The sequence below is a fragment of the Coenobita brevimanus genome, chromosome 23 (genome assembly GCF_032717465.1).
Source record: "Coenobita brevimanus isolate Jiangsu-jjx chromosome 23, ASM3271746v2, whole genome shotgun sequence".
Classification (NCBI taxonomy): Eukaryota; Metazoa; Arthropoda; class Malacostraca; order Decapoda; family Coenobitidae; genus Coenobita; species Coenobita brevimanus.
The window spans coordinates 55,568,676-55,588,874 of NC_136976.1; the positions used below are offsets into that span (position 1 = coordinate 55,568,676).

Genomic DNA, 20,199 nt, shown 5'->3' on the forward strand with positions numbered 1-20,199 from the left:
TAAAAATAACTGAGACTAATTGGGGTGATGAGAGTGTGAGAAAGTGGGAGTATGGATGGGGTACAAGCAAGGGAGTAGGTGAGAATGAGAGGACAAAAAAAAGTGCATGTATTGTTGTGTGCAAGAGATGGAAAGAGAATATACGAGAGGATGGATCAGTTGGTTCAAGGACTGTGTGGGTAAGATTGAAAGTAGGATTACAAACGTGAGCGACTGTGTGTGTCTATGTACTAATGCAAGATAGCACAATCAGAGTGAAAGAAGAATTCTTGGCAAATGTGGAAGCATGCATGGAGAAGTCTGAGGGGAATGAAAGAGTGTTTTGATTGGAGATATGAATGGAAAAGTAGGGAATGTGAAGGTGGATGGAGTAATCAGTGAGTGGGGTGTGCCTGCAGAAGTGAATGAGAATGGCAGTGCTCTAGTGGACATTTGTACAGTACAAGGAGGGGGTTGGCGATAGCCAATACTCTCCTTAGGCACAAAATGATCCACAGGTATACATGGTGAGTGATGAGAAGGGTGGGTGGTGAACTGAATGAACGGAAAACAACAACTGACTGTGTGTGGATGAGAGAATGAGAAGGTATGTATCGGATGCAACAGCATACAGACGTTAGGGGAGTGGACTATTGGACCATCACCTGGTGGTGGTGAAAGTCAAGATTCAAGTGCAATGGAGGAATAGAAGGAGGGAAAGACAGCAGGACGTAGTCCAAACAACGAAGACAGAAAGGTTGCATGAGGATGAAAAAAAGGCAGAATATAAGAGACGTGAAAGAGCGATTCGGTAAATATGATTTGGAGCAGACGGAGAAGGTGGAAGGTTTGTGCAAGATATTATTTTACAGAAGAAATCTGTTAGGCATGTGAGGTGGTGTGTGGGATGCAAGGAACAACACTGTGGCATGAAGAAGTGAGACAAGCTGTGGCACAAAACTAGAAAGCATATAGTGAGAGGACGGGCAGCAGAGGCATGAAGGAAGTTGAGACACAGAAGAGAGAGTTATATGTAGCATGGAAAAGTGAAGTGAAAAGATTAATAGGAGAAAGAGAGTGGATGAAGAATTTGGAAGGAATTGGAGTGTAAAGTGGAGGGAATGCATGAAAATGTTCAGGATGGAGGTAAAGTGAGTTAGACAGGGTGATAAAGAACCTAGTAGGGGAGTGAAAGATAAAAATGGTAGATTGATAGTAGAGAAGGGAGAAACTGAGCAGATGGAAAGAAAACTTTAAGGAACTGTTAAACACAGAGAATAAAAGTAATGCAAATACAAGTGGCTGGGGAATGGCTGGGAGAAACGGGGGAGGTGAAAAGGAAGGAAGAGATCAGTAGGATGGAAGTTGTGGATGCAATGAAGAAAGTCAAAATGCAGAAAGCCCCAGGAATTGATAGAGTGTGTGGTGAAATGCTGAAGCATGGAGGAGAGAAAGTTTTAGAATGGAAATGGAAGATGTGCAGCTTGGCCTGGGAGGAAGGCAGAGTCCTCGAGAGCTGGAAGTCAGGTATAATTATGCCTGTCCACTCACTCAATGTAGTGCTGCTCTCGGGTGACTTCCCTTTCCTCTCCTCTTTCCTCTTCCTTCTGTCTATGGGTAACTCTACACTAAGTGGCATGCCAAATGGTTTCCTCAACACCAGGAAACCATTTATAGTGCTGGGTGGTACCCATTTAACCAAATTATGGCACCTGGTGGTTAGTGGGTATTTAAGGCACTCCAACACGATTGAGCCTTGGCAGGCTCCTATCCAAGGGCTGGTTGGGGTTTATTGCTCACATAATGCCACTCAGGGATTAGTGAGGCTCGTCACTCTCATTTTAAATATCAACTTGTCTAGTCCCGGACTCCTACATTCCTCATGGGGCAACACAGGATTAGATGATGAATGAATGAATGAACAAAGGAAAAGGGGAAAAAGAAGTGTATGGCAATCAAAGGGGCATTTGTCTTCTTAGTGTAAGAGGAAAAGTATACAGTAGGATACTTACTAACACAGTCAGGGAAACAAGAGAGGAATTAGTTGGAGAAGAACAGGGAGGTTTTAGGAGGAGAAGAGGTTGCGTAGATCAGATATTCATCCTCAGGCCTTTACAGGAAAAGTTTCCAGAGAAGGGAAAGAAGTTGTATGCAGCCTTCATGGATCTGGAGAAAGCATATGACAGAGTGGATAAGAAAGGCATATGGAAAATATTAAGAATACAGTACATGGAGTAAATGGGAAGTTATTGAATGCTGTGAGGATTACGTTTTTTTTTTTTTTTTTTTTTTTTATGCGAGGAAGAAGAAACCAAAGGCCATGAGCCCACAGTAACAGTTCCCTCCTAGAGAAAAACAAAATATAATAGAGAGCCAAAATCAAGATCCGATCATTTTGAGATGCCTGGACACACTGCGTTTGAAAGACTGGAGATCATAGGCAGCAGGAAATACAGACAGAGGGAGACAGTTCCAGAGCTGACCTGTTGCATAAATGAAAGACTGGGAGTAACAGTTAACTCTTGCATTAGAGAGTTGGACAGAAAAGGGATGAGAGTTTGCTGCCAGACGGGTGCTACATGCCCGTCGTAGAGGTGGAGGAATGCAAGCAGACAGTTCAGAGGAGCAATGACCATTAAAGCAGCGATAGAAAAGAGATAAAGATGCAACAGTGCGGCGAAAAGACAGAGGTTGAAGGGAGTCAGTAAGAGGAGGAGAGTTAATGAGACGAAAAGCCTTTGACTCCACCCTATTGAGAAGAGCTGTATGTGGGGAGCCTCCCCACACATGAGAGTTGTACTCCACACAGGGGCGGATAAAACCCCTGTATAGAGTCAGCAATTGTGCAGGGGTAAAGAAAGAGCGGAGTTGGCTTAGCACACCCAATCTCTTGGAAGCAGATTTTACAAGAGATGTAATATGGTCTTTCCAAGATAAGTCCCGAGTAAATGAAACCCCAAGCATGTTCAAGGATGATGCAGGATTAAGCTGACGGTGCTAAGGTTGCAATGCGTGTGGATAGCGAACGAGTGAATTTTTTCTATCTTATTTGAATGTTGGATTGAAACAGGGATGTGTCACGTCTCTATGGCATGTCTCTATGGTTGTTCAATCTGTATATGGATGGAGACATAAAAGAATTACAATGGCAGTGGATGTTGGAGCAGCCCTCATGAGAGAGGGCAACATTTGGAAACTTCCTGTACTAATGTTTGCAGATGATACTGTGTTGTTAAGCGACGGTGAAGGGGAACTGCAGGCCTCAGTGAACGAGTTTGGGAGAGTGTGTAAGAAATGGAATCTAAAGTTGAATGTAGAGAAGAGTAAACTTATGGTCTCCAAAAAAAATGAAGTCACTGAATGTACAGTGATGTTGGATGATAAGGAAATGGGAAATGTGAGTGCATTTAAGTACTTGGGTAGTGTCACAAGTAAGGCTTGAAGTTTGGAGGGTTAAGTGCTTGAAAGGGTACAACAAGGAAGAAAGGTTGCTGGTTCTTTGAAAGCAGTGAAAAGAAATAGGGAAGTGAGCATGAATGTAAAAGTCGTTGCACGATAGTACTGTGATACAAACTCTAAAATATGGTAGTGAAGCTTGGACCTCGCTGGAAAGACTGGAAAGAAAATCAAGCGCGAGAGCAAAGGAATCGGATTATTAGAGAGGAGCACGTGGAGTTGCATGGAGGGACTGACTGACAAATGAGGAAGTGAAGGAGCGTTGTGATGTGGATGTGATAGAATGCGTTAGGAGAAATACACTGAGGTGGTTTGGCCATGTGGAGAGGATGGAGAGCAAGAGACTAATGAGGAGAGTGTATGTGAGTGAGGTGGAGAGGGGTAGAGGAAGGGGGAAGCTGAGGACAAGATAGAGGGATGGAGTGGAGAGGTATACGAAAGAGAGTGGTGTGAGCTGGGGGGAAAACAGTGAAATGGCGGGGGACGGGGTGACATGGAGGCGATCTGTTTGTGGCCACCCCTTTCGGGATTGGGGCATCTGGTAATAGATAGATAGACTTCACTGTTGCATTTGAGTATTTTTCCTTTATGGCACAGTCCTCTGATGCACGTGGGGGGACCAAGAGTGAGTGTTTGTGCTGTATACTAATGCTATGTCTTAGCCCTGTTGCCCTCATATACTTTTTCGATGCCTGATGGTCTGGCAAGTTAAGGTGCTCTAACTGGATGTGACCCAAAAGGGTCTACTTCTGAGGGGTGACTGGGGTTTACTGCTCATATAATGCCATTAAAGAGTGAGCGATAGTCACTCTTGCCTTAAATGTCTAGGCTAAGTAGCCTAGCCCTACTGTAGACTCTGTAACTCCTAATGGAGCAATACTGGACTGCATGAAGGATGTAATTACTAATAAAACAACAAAGACAATACAAACCTTCCCAAACTGCTTGCGTGCTTCTTCAAAGCCTCGAATTTGCAGTCTCTTCTTGAGCACATCTAGAGGGTAGACACAGACCTTTGCACATACACCAGCTGCTGTACCACTCACAGCTGCCGCACTCACAATTTGCTGCTCAAGTTCTGCTAAGAATACACATTGCACAATTAGTTTTCTGTAATCATCCTCATGTCTCCCAGTCAAACTGCTATGCATGATTTAAAAAATGAAAAAATCAGGAAAAAATTATGAAACATCTATTTTCCTGTTACGCTATTACAGAGGTTCAGGTGTTCTTGACCATTACACGCAAAAGCGATACTGGTGGTCAGATGACCATCTCAACTTAGCACATCCAAGGAGACAGGTCTTCAAAGTGCTGATGAAAAGCAAATGAAGCAGCCACTATTATTTTGCTAAACCGTAAATATGAATGCTTACAGAGTCATAAGCAAAAGTTTCTTTACCCTTCTGTCGAAAGGGAAGTAGAAGACAAGGATGGTGAAAGGCAGGTGAATATACATTGGCCAGTTCATTTGTCTGACAATGCTTTATGGTGTCTGGGATTAACCAACTTGAACCCTGAAACCTTCCACACCAACAAAAATATTTATGATAAAAGCATAAAGCTACATCCACTTATTTTCATCCTGTTTATTTTGTGGGAGGCAATACAAACAGATACAGAATAAAAGAGAAATATGAAAGTGGAGTACTAGATGCAAACACAAAGTAGACTACCATAATTAGGATAAATACAGTAGACCCTTGCTATATCAAACTAATTGGGGGGAAGACTGATTCAATAAATCTGAAAGTTCGATAAAGCTGAGGTTCACCTTCCCCAGGTGAGAGAAAACTATACCGATTTTACACTAACTTGGCCCACTATTTCGCCCTTTTGTGGCTTGTTTCACATCCTTGTCATAGCACTTCTTCATGACTAGTATAATACTGTATTCTATCTATCTATTGCCAGACGCCTCAATCACGTTTGGGGTGGCCACAAACAAATCGCCTCCAAGTCGCCCTGTCCCCTGCCATTTCACTGCCCTGCTCCCAACTCACACCCCCCTCTCTCATATACCTCTCCACCCCATCCCTCCATCTCATCCTCGGCCTCCCCCTCCCTCTTCCCCCCTCCACCTCACTCACATACACTCTCTTCGTCAGTCTTTCACCCTCCATCCTGTATTACTATCAGTTATTAAACTCAGTAATCACAATGCAGTAAGGGCAATTTCAGACCAGGTTGGAGTAAAAATGAGTACGAAACATGTACTGAACACTGTACCATTATAGATGGCTGTACACTTCTTACACTGCCACTCAAATTGTAGGCTGTACGTTGAACGAACTTTCACTCATCATCAATCTCGTGCCTTTCGCATTGGCCTTAAACATCTCAAGCTTATCAGCAACAGGAAGATTCCTCCCCTTGGCTTTCCCAGAAAAAGAGGTGGAGGAAGATTCCTTACCAGGAGCCATTCTTAATGGCAGAAAACACTTGGCAAAGCTGAGAGAAGTGAGACATAAATGTGATAGTCTGATCACAATGAAAGACACTGCTAGACCGTGACTGATCACGTGTCATACAGTGTGTCTACAGACTCTGGTCACACCCAATCATACCAGAAATAGCCCCCAAAGTGTCCACCTTATTATTTTCTCCCTCCGGCAGATTTCCAACCTAGCCCAATTGGACAGGAGAAACCACAAACTTGGCAATTGTATATGAGCCACCAAACACATTGCCAGCAGTTTGGAAGAGCCACGTGACATGCCCCATTTATCAACCCTAGTTAGGCATAGCCAAAAAAAGAAAGTTGGTGGGCATTAGATAAATCCAAAATCCGTTATATCGGGGTTCAATAAAGTGAGGGTTCACTTATAGACTTCTGAAAAATATCCTTACTGTTAAACTCACATAAAACACTGCACTTTGCCATTACCAAATTAAAATAATCAATCCTTAAAAGAGCAAAAGTTTGCAGTCTGCTGGCACAATATACAAAAGTCACAAGTTCTATCATTTATAAAGGCTCCAACATGCTTACATGCATTGGTCTTCATCACATAATGGCAGCTCTCCACGTTGCTCAGTCTCTGGCAACATCCGTAATGTCTCTCATCTCTCAGGTCACATTCAATAACCTTGTTCCAAGTCTTTTTCAGCATGTCTCTTGCAACCCTATCCCCAATATTTACATTTCTCACCTTCTACACCCAAATGTCATCCTCCATTCTCTCAACATGCTCAAACTACTTCACTATACCCTTCTTCACCACAACATCAATACATTCAAATCCCATCCTTCTTCTCAACTCTTCAGTCACAATCTTAGCCTCCCGAGGTCTCGCATTCAAGCACACACTACAAATCCATCTTATCATTGTTATTTCTTTATGTTTGGGCCTACATATATCCTCCCTCTTCACTGTCCAGGTCTCACTACCAAAACTATCTCTGTCTATCTATATATATATATATATATATACAGTAACCCCTCCAATATCCGGATCAATAGAGCCATAGGCAGGTCCGGATAGTGGTCCTGTCCGGATATTGGGCCCCAGCTTATGGACTAGTACTTACGGACCCTAACTCTGAAAAACACCTACACAACTCCCTCTGGACATGCATAGCACCTATTTAAGACCCAAATCACACCAATAAGGGACATAAAAGACTGAAATAAATGCAAAAGAACCATAAAATGAGGTTTTAGAGGTGAGTTTATACAATATTAAACATTCTGGGTACTTACAAGTCCCTTGGTCTTGGACTGGTTTGAACCGCCAGTTTGCAGTCCACAGTTAATCCTCTGCACTCTAAATTCTAATTTCTTAACACTGCACAACACTGTAAATTCCTGTGTGTTCTAGTGGCAAGGTATTGCAGTTTATTCACTGTTTATTCACAAAAAACAAGCACCTGTGGCTTGCACTGTTATGAGTATCTGCTCTCCATCGGAGTTAAGCTGTGACTGTTGATGTTGGTGGGGTAACAGAGTTGCCAGATCGCAACAGCCACATTACCAATCTCCTCAACTTTCATTGTCAAATATAACTTTTCATTACCAAATTCGTAAAGCTAGCATATATTCTTCACTAATTATATATACAAGTGGAAATACATGTAATCACTCTCCTTATAACTAACACCATGTTGATTATTTTCACACTATGTAGGGTAGCAGATTAATCAGAGAGAGCAAACAATCCACCATCTCCATCCTGTGTATCCTCATACATGTGAAAAATCCATTTGGTAATGCATTATTCTAATGCATTACCAAACGAATTTTTCATTACCAAATTGGCCCACACTTGGTAATGAAAAATACCAAATGGCAACCTGACAGGGGAGGGGGGAGTGGGAAGAGAGGAAGGGGTGAAGGGACCATGGTGTAACAGCTGTTTGGCGCCAGGCGGGAATTTCAAATTATGGGAAGGAAAAAAGTCAGATTTTTTTCGAATTTTTTGCAGTTTTTGGCCCATTTTGGGAATATTGGATCCCAGGAGGATTATGTCCGGTTAGTGGGGATGTTCGGATATTGGGCGTTCGGATATTAGAGGGATTACTGTATATATACTGTATATATATATATATATATATGCTGTGTACAGGGCTCCACCAAATATAATGAACATGGTGGCAAAAAGGTTCCATCTCACCAGACACTATGTGGCTGGGAGGTGAGGTTATTTGCCAATTACCCCAACCAAACATGAAACATGAATTAAATATATATATATAACGGCCATGCCACGTTGAGTACACCGCTTCCCATGCGATCAGCGAAGTTAAGCAACGTTGGGTCTGGTTAGTACTTGGATGGGTGACCGCCTGGGAACACCAGATGCTGTTGGCATCCCTACGTGTCAAGTGGGGTTGGTGGAGGATTAGTGCCCCTCCCTGTAAAACAGTTAACTCTAAGCCCTTGGCCACCCCGTCTGGGATACATGGCGTCTGGCAATGAATGAATGAATGAATGAATATATATATATATATATATATATATATATATATATATATATATATATATACAGTAAAAGATATATATATATATATATATATATACAGTAAAAGTCCCATTATTCGGCATGTATGGGACCGGGATGATGCTGAGATATTGGATTTGCCGAATAATCAAAAACCTACCCACTCAGTACCTTAAATATATTGGTGAACACTGTCATCACCACTTATGGTATTACAACTGTGTTTGGAGAGAGTACTGTATACTGTACAATACTGCAATCAATACAGTACTATACCTGAATCTGAAATATATATATATATATATATATACAAATTAGTGAACATATACAAGTGTAATGACACAGTAGGCATACACGTCAGATAACACTTCCTGGATGACCGAAATGATACGAAATATTACCTACCAGCACAGCACATCACTTGTATTGGTGAACTCATCACTACTTATATTATTACAAATATGTTTGGAGTGAGTGCTGTATACAGTACTTTTTCCAAACACATAATAAAATAGTCGGAAAATTGCATAAAATAAAGTGAATGAATATGAATTGGTAAAGTCTTTCTGATGAAAGTTAAACATACATTTAGTGCTCATTCTTTTGTTTTTTGTTTTTTTTCTTACATGTGAAAGGGAGAGTATTGATGGAAACAGTAATATATTCCATTAACCCCTTAATAACCTCCAGCATTGAACAACCCTTTACAGTACCGATGTCAGTGATGTCGAGTTAGTGAGCTATGAAAATACTGTGAACAATTATTGTAGGGGAACGAAGGTCACTGCTATGTTTACACGACTCTACGATACGATTCCAAGCAGTCAGAGGATCGGTTAATCTCAGATGTTTTTGCCCATTTGGTAAATGCACCGTAACTTTGTAACTTCTCCCATGAATCATAGCATGGGTTTAAGAAGCTAAATAACACGTTGTTAGGTGCGCCAGACGATTATCTTCACATCTTTAAGAAAATGGAAGAAATTTAATCCCTCTCTGAGTACGTAGAGTAAGTTTCGTCCGTTCTTCTGAAATCAATTTGTTTTTCTTAAAGATGTGAAGATAATCGTCTGGCTCACCTAGCAATGTGTTATTTAGCTTCCTAAACCCATGCTATGATTCGCTATGAGTCGGAAAAATTGATAAAGTTACGGGGCACTTACCAAATGGGTGAAAACGTCTGAGATTAACCGACCGCCTGGCTGCTTGGAATCGTAGCATAGAGTCGTGTAAACATACCAGTGACCTTCGTTCCCTCCCCATAATTGTTCAGTTTTCTTTATAGCTCACACTAACTTGACATCACTGACATCGGTACTGTAAAGGGTTGCTCAGTGTCGGAGGTTATTTAGGGGTTAGTGGGATACATTACTGTTTGCATCAATACTCTCTCTTTCACATTAAACACAAAAACGAACAAAAGAATGAGCGCTAAATGTACGTTTAACTTTCATCAGAGAGACCTTAGCAATTCATATTCCTCCAGTTTATTTTTAGGAATTTTTCTGACTTTAGGTTAGGTTAGGTTTGGTTAAATTATTAGGTATAGTTAAACTCGGTTAGGTTAGGTTTAGTTAAACAGGACAGTCCCTTCCACCATTATGCTGAGGAATAAAAATACTAGAGCTGTCACAACCGTACAGCTAAAAACAATGGGGAAACTGATTTAACAAGCACCATTTATTTATGGGTAATGCATTACAGTATCAGTGGTTCATGGGCTATGCAATTACCGGTAAATGTCACTTTCAGGAAGGCATCAAGAATGAACGAATTTCAAGAATTAGTGAGGGGGCTTGGAACGTAACCCTCCCTAATATGGAGGGGGTGTTTACTGTACTGTATGATACTGTGCAGTATTGTAATCACTACAGTACTATACCTGAATCTGAAAAAATATAGAAATTGGTGAACATACAGAAGTGTAATGAAACAGGCCTACAAGTCACAGATAACACTTCCTGGACTGCCGTGATGATTCCGGACATCTGCTGAACAATCAAAGATTTTCGTAAATGGGACTGTTTCTCAAAACTGCCGAAATGTCGGATCTACCGAATAATCAGCTGCCGAATAATAGGACTTTTACTGTATATATACACTCAATCCTCGTAAATCACGGCAATTTGGGTCTGGACCACTCCCACGATTTACAAATTCCGCGGTTTACATATAATAACTCTTATGTGAAAAATTAATTTGGGTCTGGACTTTGGCCAACCACCCCCCACAGCAACCTACCTACACCTATCTAGGCACCATCAAACACAAACATACAAATTTAGGAATGTTCAGTACATGTATTAAATAGAAATAAGCCATGTTAAGGGATCTCACCTTAATCTTATGATGATATTGCTTAAGTGAATGGAGTGAGGTGGTGTTGGGAAGAAACCTCTCAGCAAGAGGTGGGGGTGCTCCCTCATGCTGTTCTCCCTTCTCCAGCTCCTCTGCCTCCCTCAAGAAGCCCTCAAAGTCTGCCTCAGAGTTGACAGATGCTACATCATCCACGTCCTCAGTATGTGAAGAGCCAGGCTGTGGTTCAGGCTCAGCTTCTGCCCTTACCCGGGCAAAATGGTGGGTGATGAGTTCCTGATGTTTCTCATTAACTCTGCGATTATGCAATTCCTTGTAAAAACGCACAGCTTTTTCTAAGTAACCAATACTCTCACTACACCTTTCCTCATCACGTTCAATGGATTTCACAATCTCCTTGGCCAAGTCTACGTAAACAAGCAAATCGCTGAGCTCCTTCATAGAAGGCTCGCCAAGTTCTTACTCATTCACTTCACTTACTTCACGGTTAATTTGCCTTTCCAAGTACTCATCGTCTTGTATAACAGCCTCCACGACAGCCTCAGCATCATCAACCTTCTCAGTAATCACGTCCATTATGTCACTAGCTGACACTTCACCACAGCCTGGCAGATTCCAAGCCATTTGAACAACAGCCTGTACGTTGTCCTCTACACTCTGAGTTGGCATGTCGTCACTCGTGAGGTTAGGCAGGAGAAAGCGCCAGGCACATGCAATCGTTGCAACATTAAGCTTGCCCCAAGCCTCTAGTAGTGCATCGATAGAGTCTTTGATGTTAAACTGCCTCCAGAACTGGTACACAGACAACACCTCCCGACTTTCTCCGGGGTCAGGCTCAACAACATCCTTCTTTGTCTCACTGTCACTGCTGTCTGCCGTGATCTCTCTCAGCAACTGCCGCTTCGGTGTATCGGCGATGACAGCTGAGGTGAACTGGCGATAAAATAACTGGGTGTAAAACAGCTTCGTATTCGCTATTATCTCCTGCTCAAGTGGCTGGAGAAGAGAGGTGGTGTTGGGTGGGAGGAACATAACTTTGATGCTGGGGTGACGTGAGGTTAGGGCTTGTGGGTGAGTGGGAGCGTTGTCCATGAGCAGCAACACTCTGAACGGCACTTTAACAAGCTTGCAATGAGCATTCACATCCTCAACAAATCTGTCAAACCAGTCCATGACTAAGCCTGTAGTAGCCCATGCCTTAGCCTGCTGATGCCAATACACCCCTGACTGATCCATATCTTCGAAGTTGTGGAAGGAGCGGGGTTTTCTTGTCTTATTAATTACAAAAGGCTTCATCTTGAATGTTCCTTTGGCATTGGTAAAAAAAATGACTGTGTACCGCCCCTTGTCGAGCTTCCTTCCCCGGGCCTTTCGGTGTTGACGTGGGATGTATGTGGTGCTAGGCAGCTTTTTCCACTGGAGTCCAGTCTCATCCATGTTGAAAGCAGTTTGTGCTATATAACCCCCCTCCTCCAAAACTGCCTGGAGGACGGTTGGAAAGTCCTCTGCCGCGGCCACGTCAGCAGACGCTCTTTCTCCAGTCGTCTGCACGTTCTTAAGGTGCTTCCTTGTCAGAAAGTTAGCCAACAACCCATGGCTAGCACAGAAGGGCTTAGGGGGGTTGATACGGAGCCGCTGACTTGCCAATTTGTGAAAACTCTTAGCCTTCTCCCTGATGACTGAGCCGTCGACCGGAATATTCTTCCTTGCCTGCCTCACCATGAACATCTCCAGACATCTTTCTGTTCAAATTACTGCCTTGTCTCTGCACCGTACCCAGCCGTCAATGAGCCCTGTCCTGTAAGCTTTGATGCACTCCTTCACTTTCTCCATTTTTGTAGATCGTCCTTATGGTTGACTCGTTCTTCCCAAATTCTTTCGCCAGCCTTGAAAACTTCTCTCCCTTCTCAACACAACAAATGAGCTCCAAACGTTGACTGTACGAAACAGCGGCTGCTTCTTGATGCCATACTGCTTACATACATACTATCTATCTATCTATTGCCAGACGCCTCAATCACGTTTGGGGTGGCCACAAACAAATCGCCTCCAAGTCGCCCTGTCCCCCGCCATTTCACTGCCCTGCTCCCAACTCACACCCACCTCTCATATACCTCTCCACCCCCTCCCTCCATCTCATCCTCAGCCTCCCTCTCCCTCTTCCCCCCTCCACCTCACTTACATACACTCTCTTCGTCAGTCTTTCATCCTCCATCCTCTCCACATGGCCAAACAACCTCAGTGTGTTCCTCATAACGCATCCTATCACATCCACATCCACACCACAATGCTCCTTTATATCCTCATTCGTCAGCCTGTCTCTCCACGTGACTCCACAGGCTCCTCTTCAATAACTCATTTCCACTGCTCTCACTCTTGACTTGTGTCCTTCCAACAACGTCCAAGCTTCACTTCCATACGTTAGAGTTGGTATCACAATACTGTCATGTAGTAACTTTTTCACTTCCATGCTCACTTCCCTATTTCTTATCACTGCTTTCAAAGAACCAGCAACCTTTCTTCCCTGCTGTACCCTTTCAAGCACTTCATCATCCAAACCTCCATCCTTACTCATCACACTACCCAAGTACTTAAACGTACTCACATTTTCCAATTCCTCACCATCCAACCTTGCTGTACATTCACTGACTTCACCTCTCTCAAAGACCATCACTTTACTCTTCCCTACATTCACCTTTAGATTCCGTTTCTTACACACTCTCCCAAACTCATCCACCAAGCCTTGCAGCTCCCCTTCATCTTCACTCAACAATACAGTATCATCTGCAAACAACAGTACAGGGAGTTTCCAAACACTATCCTCTCTCACCAGGGCCACTCCAACATCCACTACCCTACATTGTACCTCTTTTATTACCCCATCCATGTACAGATTGAGCACCACGGAGACATGACACATCCCTGTTTCAACCCAACTTTCAAAGAGAAAAATTCACTTAGTTCACCATCCACACTCACTGCAGCCTTCGCACCATCGTACATACTCTTCACAGCATTCAACAACTTCCCATCTACTCCATATATTCTTAACACTTTCCACAATCCTTGTCTACCCAACCTGTCATATGCTTTCTCCAAATCCATGAAAGCTGCATACAACTTCTTTCCCTTCTCTAGAAACTTTTCCACTAAAGATCTAAGAATGAATATCTGATCTACACAACCTCTTCCCTTCCTAAAGCCTCCCTGTTCTTCTCCAACTAATTTCTCTGTTCTTTCTCTAACTCTGTCAATAAGTATCTTACCATACACTTTTCCTATTATACTAAGAAGACAAATGCCCCTATGATTACCACACACTTCTTTTTCCCCTTTTCCTTTGTACAAGGGAATAATTATACCTGACTTCCAATCCTACGGGACTCTACCTTCCTCCCAGGCCAATCTGCACATCTTCCACATCCATTCTACTACTATCTCTCCCCCATGCTTCAGCATTTCACCACACACTCCATCAATTCCTGGGGCTTTCCCCGATTTAACTTTCTTCATTGCTTCCACAACTTCTATCCTACTGATTTCTTCCTGTCTTCTCACCTCCCCCCTTCTCTCAGCCATTCCCCAGCCACTTATACTTGCATTACTTCCATCCTCTATGTTCAACAATTCCTTAAAGTGTTCTCTCCATCTGCTCACTTTTTCTACCTTCTCCACTAGTAATCTACCATTTTTATCTTTCACTCCCCTGCTAACTTCACTTCCACCCTGTCTTACTCTTTTCACCTCTTTCCAGAACATTTTCTTACAGTCCCTCCACTTTACATTGAAATTCCTTCCAAATTCCTCATCCACTCTCTTCTTACTCTCTCTTACTAATCTTTTCACCTCTCTCTTTCTTTCTACATATAACTCTCTCTTCCGCCTCTCAACTTCTTCCACGGCCCTATTTCTCATCCATTCATTGTATGCTTTCTTCTTTTGTGCCACAGCCTGTGTATACATACCCATACATACATATATATATATATATATATATATCACCATCATCATCATCAACATCCAGACCTCCCCTCTCACTCCTGGGCAGGGCGAGGAGTAGCACCGTCTAGACAGCCCAAATTTGCCCAATTCAATGGGCCACATTTCCATTCACTCACCATTCACGCCCCCAGAAACGTGGTTTTATCTGATACGCCAAAAACATTTACCATGTTCTGTAGCTTCACATAGACGTATCTGATAGAGTCAATTTGGATGCTGTCACGTTTACAAGGAGTGCCAAATCCCTGATCATGTGCTTCTCCTCACAATATTCATCCAGCCAGCTCAATCTCTTGTCAGTCCCCTAGCCTCACCAACTTCCAAATGTCTCTTCCTCACACATTCATCCACCATATCCCTCCACCTTCTCCTTGGCTTACCTCGCCTCCTCCCTCCTTCTAATTCGCCCAGATACTGTATACCTTTTTCACCACTCAATTGTTATCCATTCTCTCAGTACATTTTCCTCGATTCTGGTGTCCACAGACCTCCTCACTCCACATCTCTCATGAATCACACCATTTTGTATCCAATCCATCATCTGTACTCCACATACATTCCTCAGCAGTCCCATCTCCATTGCCCTCACTCTTGACCTTTCATCTTCATGCCACGCTATAGTCTCACATCCATATGTTAAAGCTGGCACTACCACTCCGTCAAGTAAGCCTCATGCAGCTACAACACTCAAGCCTCTGTTTCTTATCAAGGCCTTCATAGCACCAGCTACCTTCCTTCCTTTCCACTTCTTTTGCATATCTCCCTCTCATTTCCATCACTATATCCAGGTATTCGAACTCTCTCACTGATTTCAGCCTCTCTCCATTCACTGTAACATCACACTGTGAGTTACCTTCTCTCTCAATAACCATCACTTTACTCTTTTCTACATTTACTCTCAAGGCACGACGCTCACAGACATCAGCAAAATTCTGTACTAGTCTACCAAGTTCTTGTCTGGTATTTGCAAGTAGTACTGCATCATCAGCACACAACAAATTTGAGATATTCCATCCATCATCATTCATTACCAATGCCATCCCTCTCTCCATTGCTCATGTTTTTTTTTCTCTCATCACCCCATCCATATATATATATATACTGGACATCGAACAACCATGGGGACATCACACAACCTTGTCGCCACACCGATCATGAACCATTCACTTAGATGCCCATTTACCCTTACACATGCTTCACTACCATCATAAAAACTCTTGACAATACCTAACAGCTTACCATCTACACAGTACATGCGCAAAACCTTCCACAATCCTTCTCTGTCTAGTCTGTCGTATGCTTTTCCAGATCCATAAATGCCATAAACACCTTATAGTCCTTCTCAGAAGCCTTCTCCACTATCTGTCTTACTACAAATATTTGATCCACGTATCCTCTGCCACTCCTAAAGCCACCCTGTTCATCACTCACCAGGACTTCTGATATCTCTCTTACTTTCTCTATAAAAATTCTTCCATATACCTTCCCTACCACACTCAATAAACTTATGCCATGATAATTCTTATATATAAATATATATACCGGCATATACAGTAGGCTCGCACAGTGAGCGAGAGATTGGGCGGTCCACGACCTCGCACACTGGGAATTCGCGTACTGGGAATACACAATCTTATGGGAATAATTACATATGGGCGGTACCCCCTCATACCTGGACATTTTTTGGCCCTTAGAGACATAATAAAGGTCAAATTTTTAAGACATTGTACTACAGATATAGCTGCAATAACAAAAATATGGGCAGTCACCTTAACAACAGTACACAACAGGCCTGATAGATTTAAACAACAAGAGTTCTGAGGCGTGGCAACGCACTTACAGTGCCCCCACCACCACCCTGGCTGCACCACGCTTGTTTAACGGTTGCCAATGTTGTATTATTCCAGGCTTTGACGAAGAAATTTACAGCCTGTTGAATGTTACATTTCTTCCAGAATGCAGCAACAGTCATTATGGTGGGGGTTGCAGGTATGCCAGGTGAAGCAGGTGAGTCAGGTGGGGCTGTGAAGGTGGAGAGGGAGGCAGCTGGTGAGTCAGGTGGGGCAGTGGAGGACAGTGGTGGGCGAGTCAGGGGAGGTGGTGAGGGGAGGATCCTCCCTCTCCTCCTCGCTACTGCTCACATTTTCGGCAAGTTCCTTCATCTCTTCTTGCTTGTTTGTTTCATTCCTCATCTTGTTATGGACGTATTGGCAGTATAACAACTTGGTATTCATGAAATAAACATCATTATTATAGAAACTGGGTATCTATTCTAACTTACTGTTATTGCCGAAAACGTTATTATTGAAGCTGTTATTGACGATATCTTATTGTAGACTCCTCTTGAGCACCTTCCCCATGAGCCTCTAGGTCACTATTGGCGCGTTGTGTGGGGGGGGGTCGCGTACTGATGGAAAATGGCGTTTTTAAGCCACTTCTTGCCTCTACCTCGTGTTTTGTGGGGTAAACTCGCGCATTCAAGGTTTTTCGTTATGATTTTTGGTCACTCGCGCACAATGCGATTCGCTCACTGTGATGACGCGCACTGGAAAAGCCTACTATATATATATACAGTACTCCCTCCAATATCCGATGTAATAGAGCCAAAGGCATGTCCGGATAGTGATCCTGTCCGGATATTGGGCCCCAGCCTCCTGGACTTGTACTTATGGACCCTAACTCAGAAAAACACCTATACAACTCCCTCTGGACATGCACTGCACCTATTTAAGACCCAAATCACACCAATAAGGGACATAAAAGACTGAAATAAATGCAAAAGAACCATAAAATGAGGTTTTAGAGGTGAGTTTATACAATATTAAACATTCTGGGTACTTACAAGTCCCTGGCTCCTGGACTGGTTTGAACCGCCAGTTTGCGGTCCACAGTTAATCCTCTGCACTCTAAATTCTAATTTCTTAACACTGCACAACACTGTAAATACCTGTGTGTTCTAGTGGCGAGGTATTGCAGTTTATTCACTGTTTATTCACAAAAAACAATCACCTGCGGCTTGCACTGCTATTAGCATCTGCTCTCGATCAGAGTTTGGCTGTGACTGTTGAAGATGGCAGGGTAACAGAGTTGCCAGATCGCAACGGCCACATTACCAATCTCCTCAACTTTCATTACCAAATTTAATTTTTCATTACCAAATTCATAAAGCTAGCATTTATTCTTCACTAATTATATATACAAGTGGAAATACATGTAATCACTCTCCTTATAATTAACACCATGTTGATTATTTTCACGCTATGTAGGGTAGCAGATTAATTAGAGAGAGCAAACAGTCCACCATCTCCATCCTGTGTATCCTCATACATGTGAAAAATCCATTTGGTAATGCATTATTCTGATTCATTACCAAACGAATTTTTCATTACCAAATTGGCCCACACTTAGTAATGAAAAATACCAAATGGCAACCTTGACAGGGGAGGGGGAGGAAGGAAGGGGTGAAGGGACCATGGTGTAACAGCTGTTCGGCGCCAGGCGGCAATTTCAAATTACGGGAGGGAAAAAAAGTCAGATTTTTTTTTTTTTTTTTTTTTTTTTTTTTTTTTTTTTTTGAATATTGGATCCCAGGACGATTATGTCCGGTTAGTGGGGATGTTCGGATATTGGGCATTCGGATATTAGAGGGATTACTATATATATATATATATATATATATATATATATATATTGCCAGACGCCATAATACCGTAAGGGGTGGCCATTTGACTTTGAGTTATTTGTTTTACGGGGACAGGCACTAACCTTCCACCAACCCACTTGTTGACACGTAGGGAGCACATAGGCTTTGGTTATATGGTTACCACCCAGCGTTGTAAATGGTTTCCTGGCTTACAGGAAACCATTTGGCTTGTCACTCAATGTAAAGCCACCTGTAAAGGAAAGAAAAGCAATAAGAAGTGAGAGAAAAGATAGGAGAAACAGGAAGAGAGGAGGACAGGCACAGAAAAAGAATGATAAAGGCTAAGGAAGAAGTAGGCAGCACTACATCAAGTGAGTGGATGATGGTCGCCACCACCTAATATATATATATATATATATATATATATATATACAGAATATACACACACATATATATATGTATATATACATATATATATATATACATATATATATATATATATATATATATATATATATATATATATATATATATATATATATATATACATATACATATATATATATATATATATATATATATATATATATATATATATATATATATATATATATATATATATATATATATATATATATATATATATATATATATTGTTTCATTTTGTTTCGCTTTTGAAGACTCCAACATGCTTGCATGCGTCAGCCTTGGTCACCTAATGGCAGCCCTCCATGCTGCATGATCCATGGCAGCTCCCTGTTCAGTCCCTTAACCCTGAGGTCACACTTAATGACCTCATCCCACGTCTTTCTCGGTCTACCCCTTGCAACCCCACCCCCAATATTAACACTTCTTACCTTCTGCACCCAATTATCATACCTCATCCTCTCCACATGCCTAAACCTTCTCAATCTACCTCTCTTCATCACAACACCAATACACTCCAGTCCCATCCTACCTTTCAACTCTTCCATCGTAAACTCAGCCCCTCCAGGTCTTACACGGAGGGACGCACTGCACACCCACCTAATCATTGTCATTTCTGTACATTTGAGCCTGCAAATATCCTCTTCCTTTACTGCCCAGGTCTCACTACCATACAGCATCACACTCCTGACACATGCTGCATACAAAGACCCCTTAGCATGTAGGGAGAGTCCTCTCAATGTCAGGAGAAACAACAGCTCCCTGAACTTCTTTCAACCACTTCTCGCCCTAGCCACAGAGCTAGCTCCAGCCCTACCTCCAGCACATAACGTGTCTCCCAAATAACAAAACTCTTCCACACACTCAAGAGACTCACCAGCAAGTTCAATCCTTTCAGGCCTGACAATCTCCACCTGCTCTCCCTGACACACCGCACACATAAAATCAGTGTTATCTCGCTGTCTACCTCTAATACCACTACATCTCTTATGCACCCATTTATCACAACACTGCACAAGATGGAATTGCTTCTCATGCCCTTGTGGCAAACTGCACATGGCCACTCTCCCTCTTCTTTGACTATTCCACCACCAACCCTAGATATCATCACTTTTGTTTTATCTGCATTTACCCTTAAGCCCTTGTGCCCCATACCATCTCTCCACTTCCTAAATCTTTCCTCTGCCTCCCTTTCGTTCTCTGCAATCAACACCAAATCATCAGCATACAACAACTCCCACGGAAGTCCGTTTCTAAAGTCACGTGAAAGGGCATCAAGTACCATGATAAATAACATGGGACTCAAAACTGACCCCTGATGCACACCAACATTCATGGAAAACTCATCACTCAAATCTCCATTCACTCTTACCTGGGTGCAAGCACCCACATACATGGCCATAACCACCCTAACCAGCCACTCCTCCAACCCAAGCT

General features: G+C 42.5%; 1 protein-coding gene and 1 non-coding gene across 3 annotated transcripts in view; one reads left to right on the forward strand and one right to left on the reverse strand.

The window, feature by feature from the left end:
• The window catches only part of LOC145392982 (mitochondrial thiamine pyrophosphate carrier-like), a 34,962-nt gene that overhangs the window by 2,732 nt on the left and 12,031 nt on the right, over positions 1-20,199 (reverse strand). For both annotated transcript variants that reach the window (XM_080267282.1, XM_080267281.1), the window contains one exon: positions 4,368-4,513. In XM_080267282.1, coding sequence (XP_080123408.1) covers positions 4,368-4,513 — 146 coding nt within the window. The remainder of the gene's footprint in view (positions 1-4,367; positions 4,514-20,199) is intronic.
• LOC145393096 (5S ribosomal RNA) lies at positions 8,127-8,245 on the forward strand. Its single transcript, XR_013896114.1, has one exon. It is a non-coding gene; the product is annotated as a 5S ribosomal RNA (ribosomal RNA).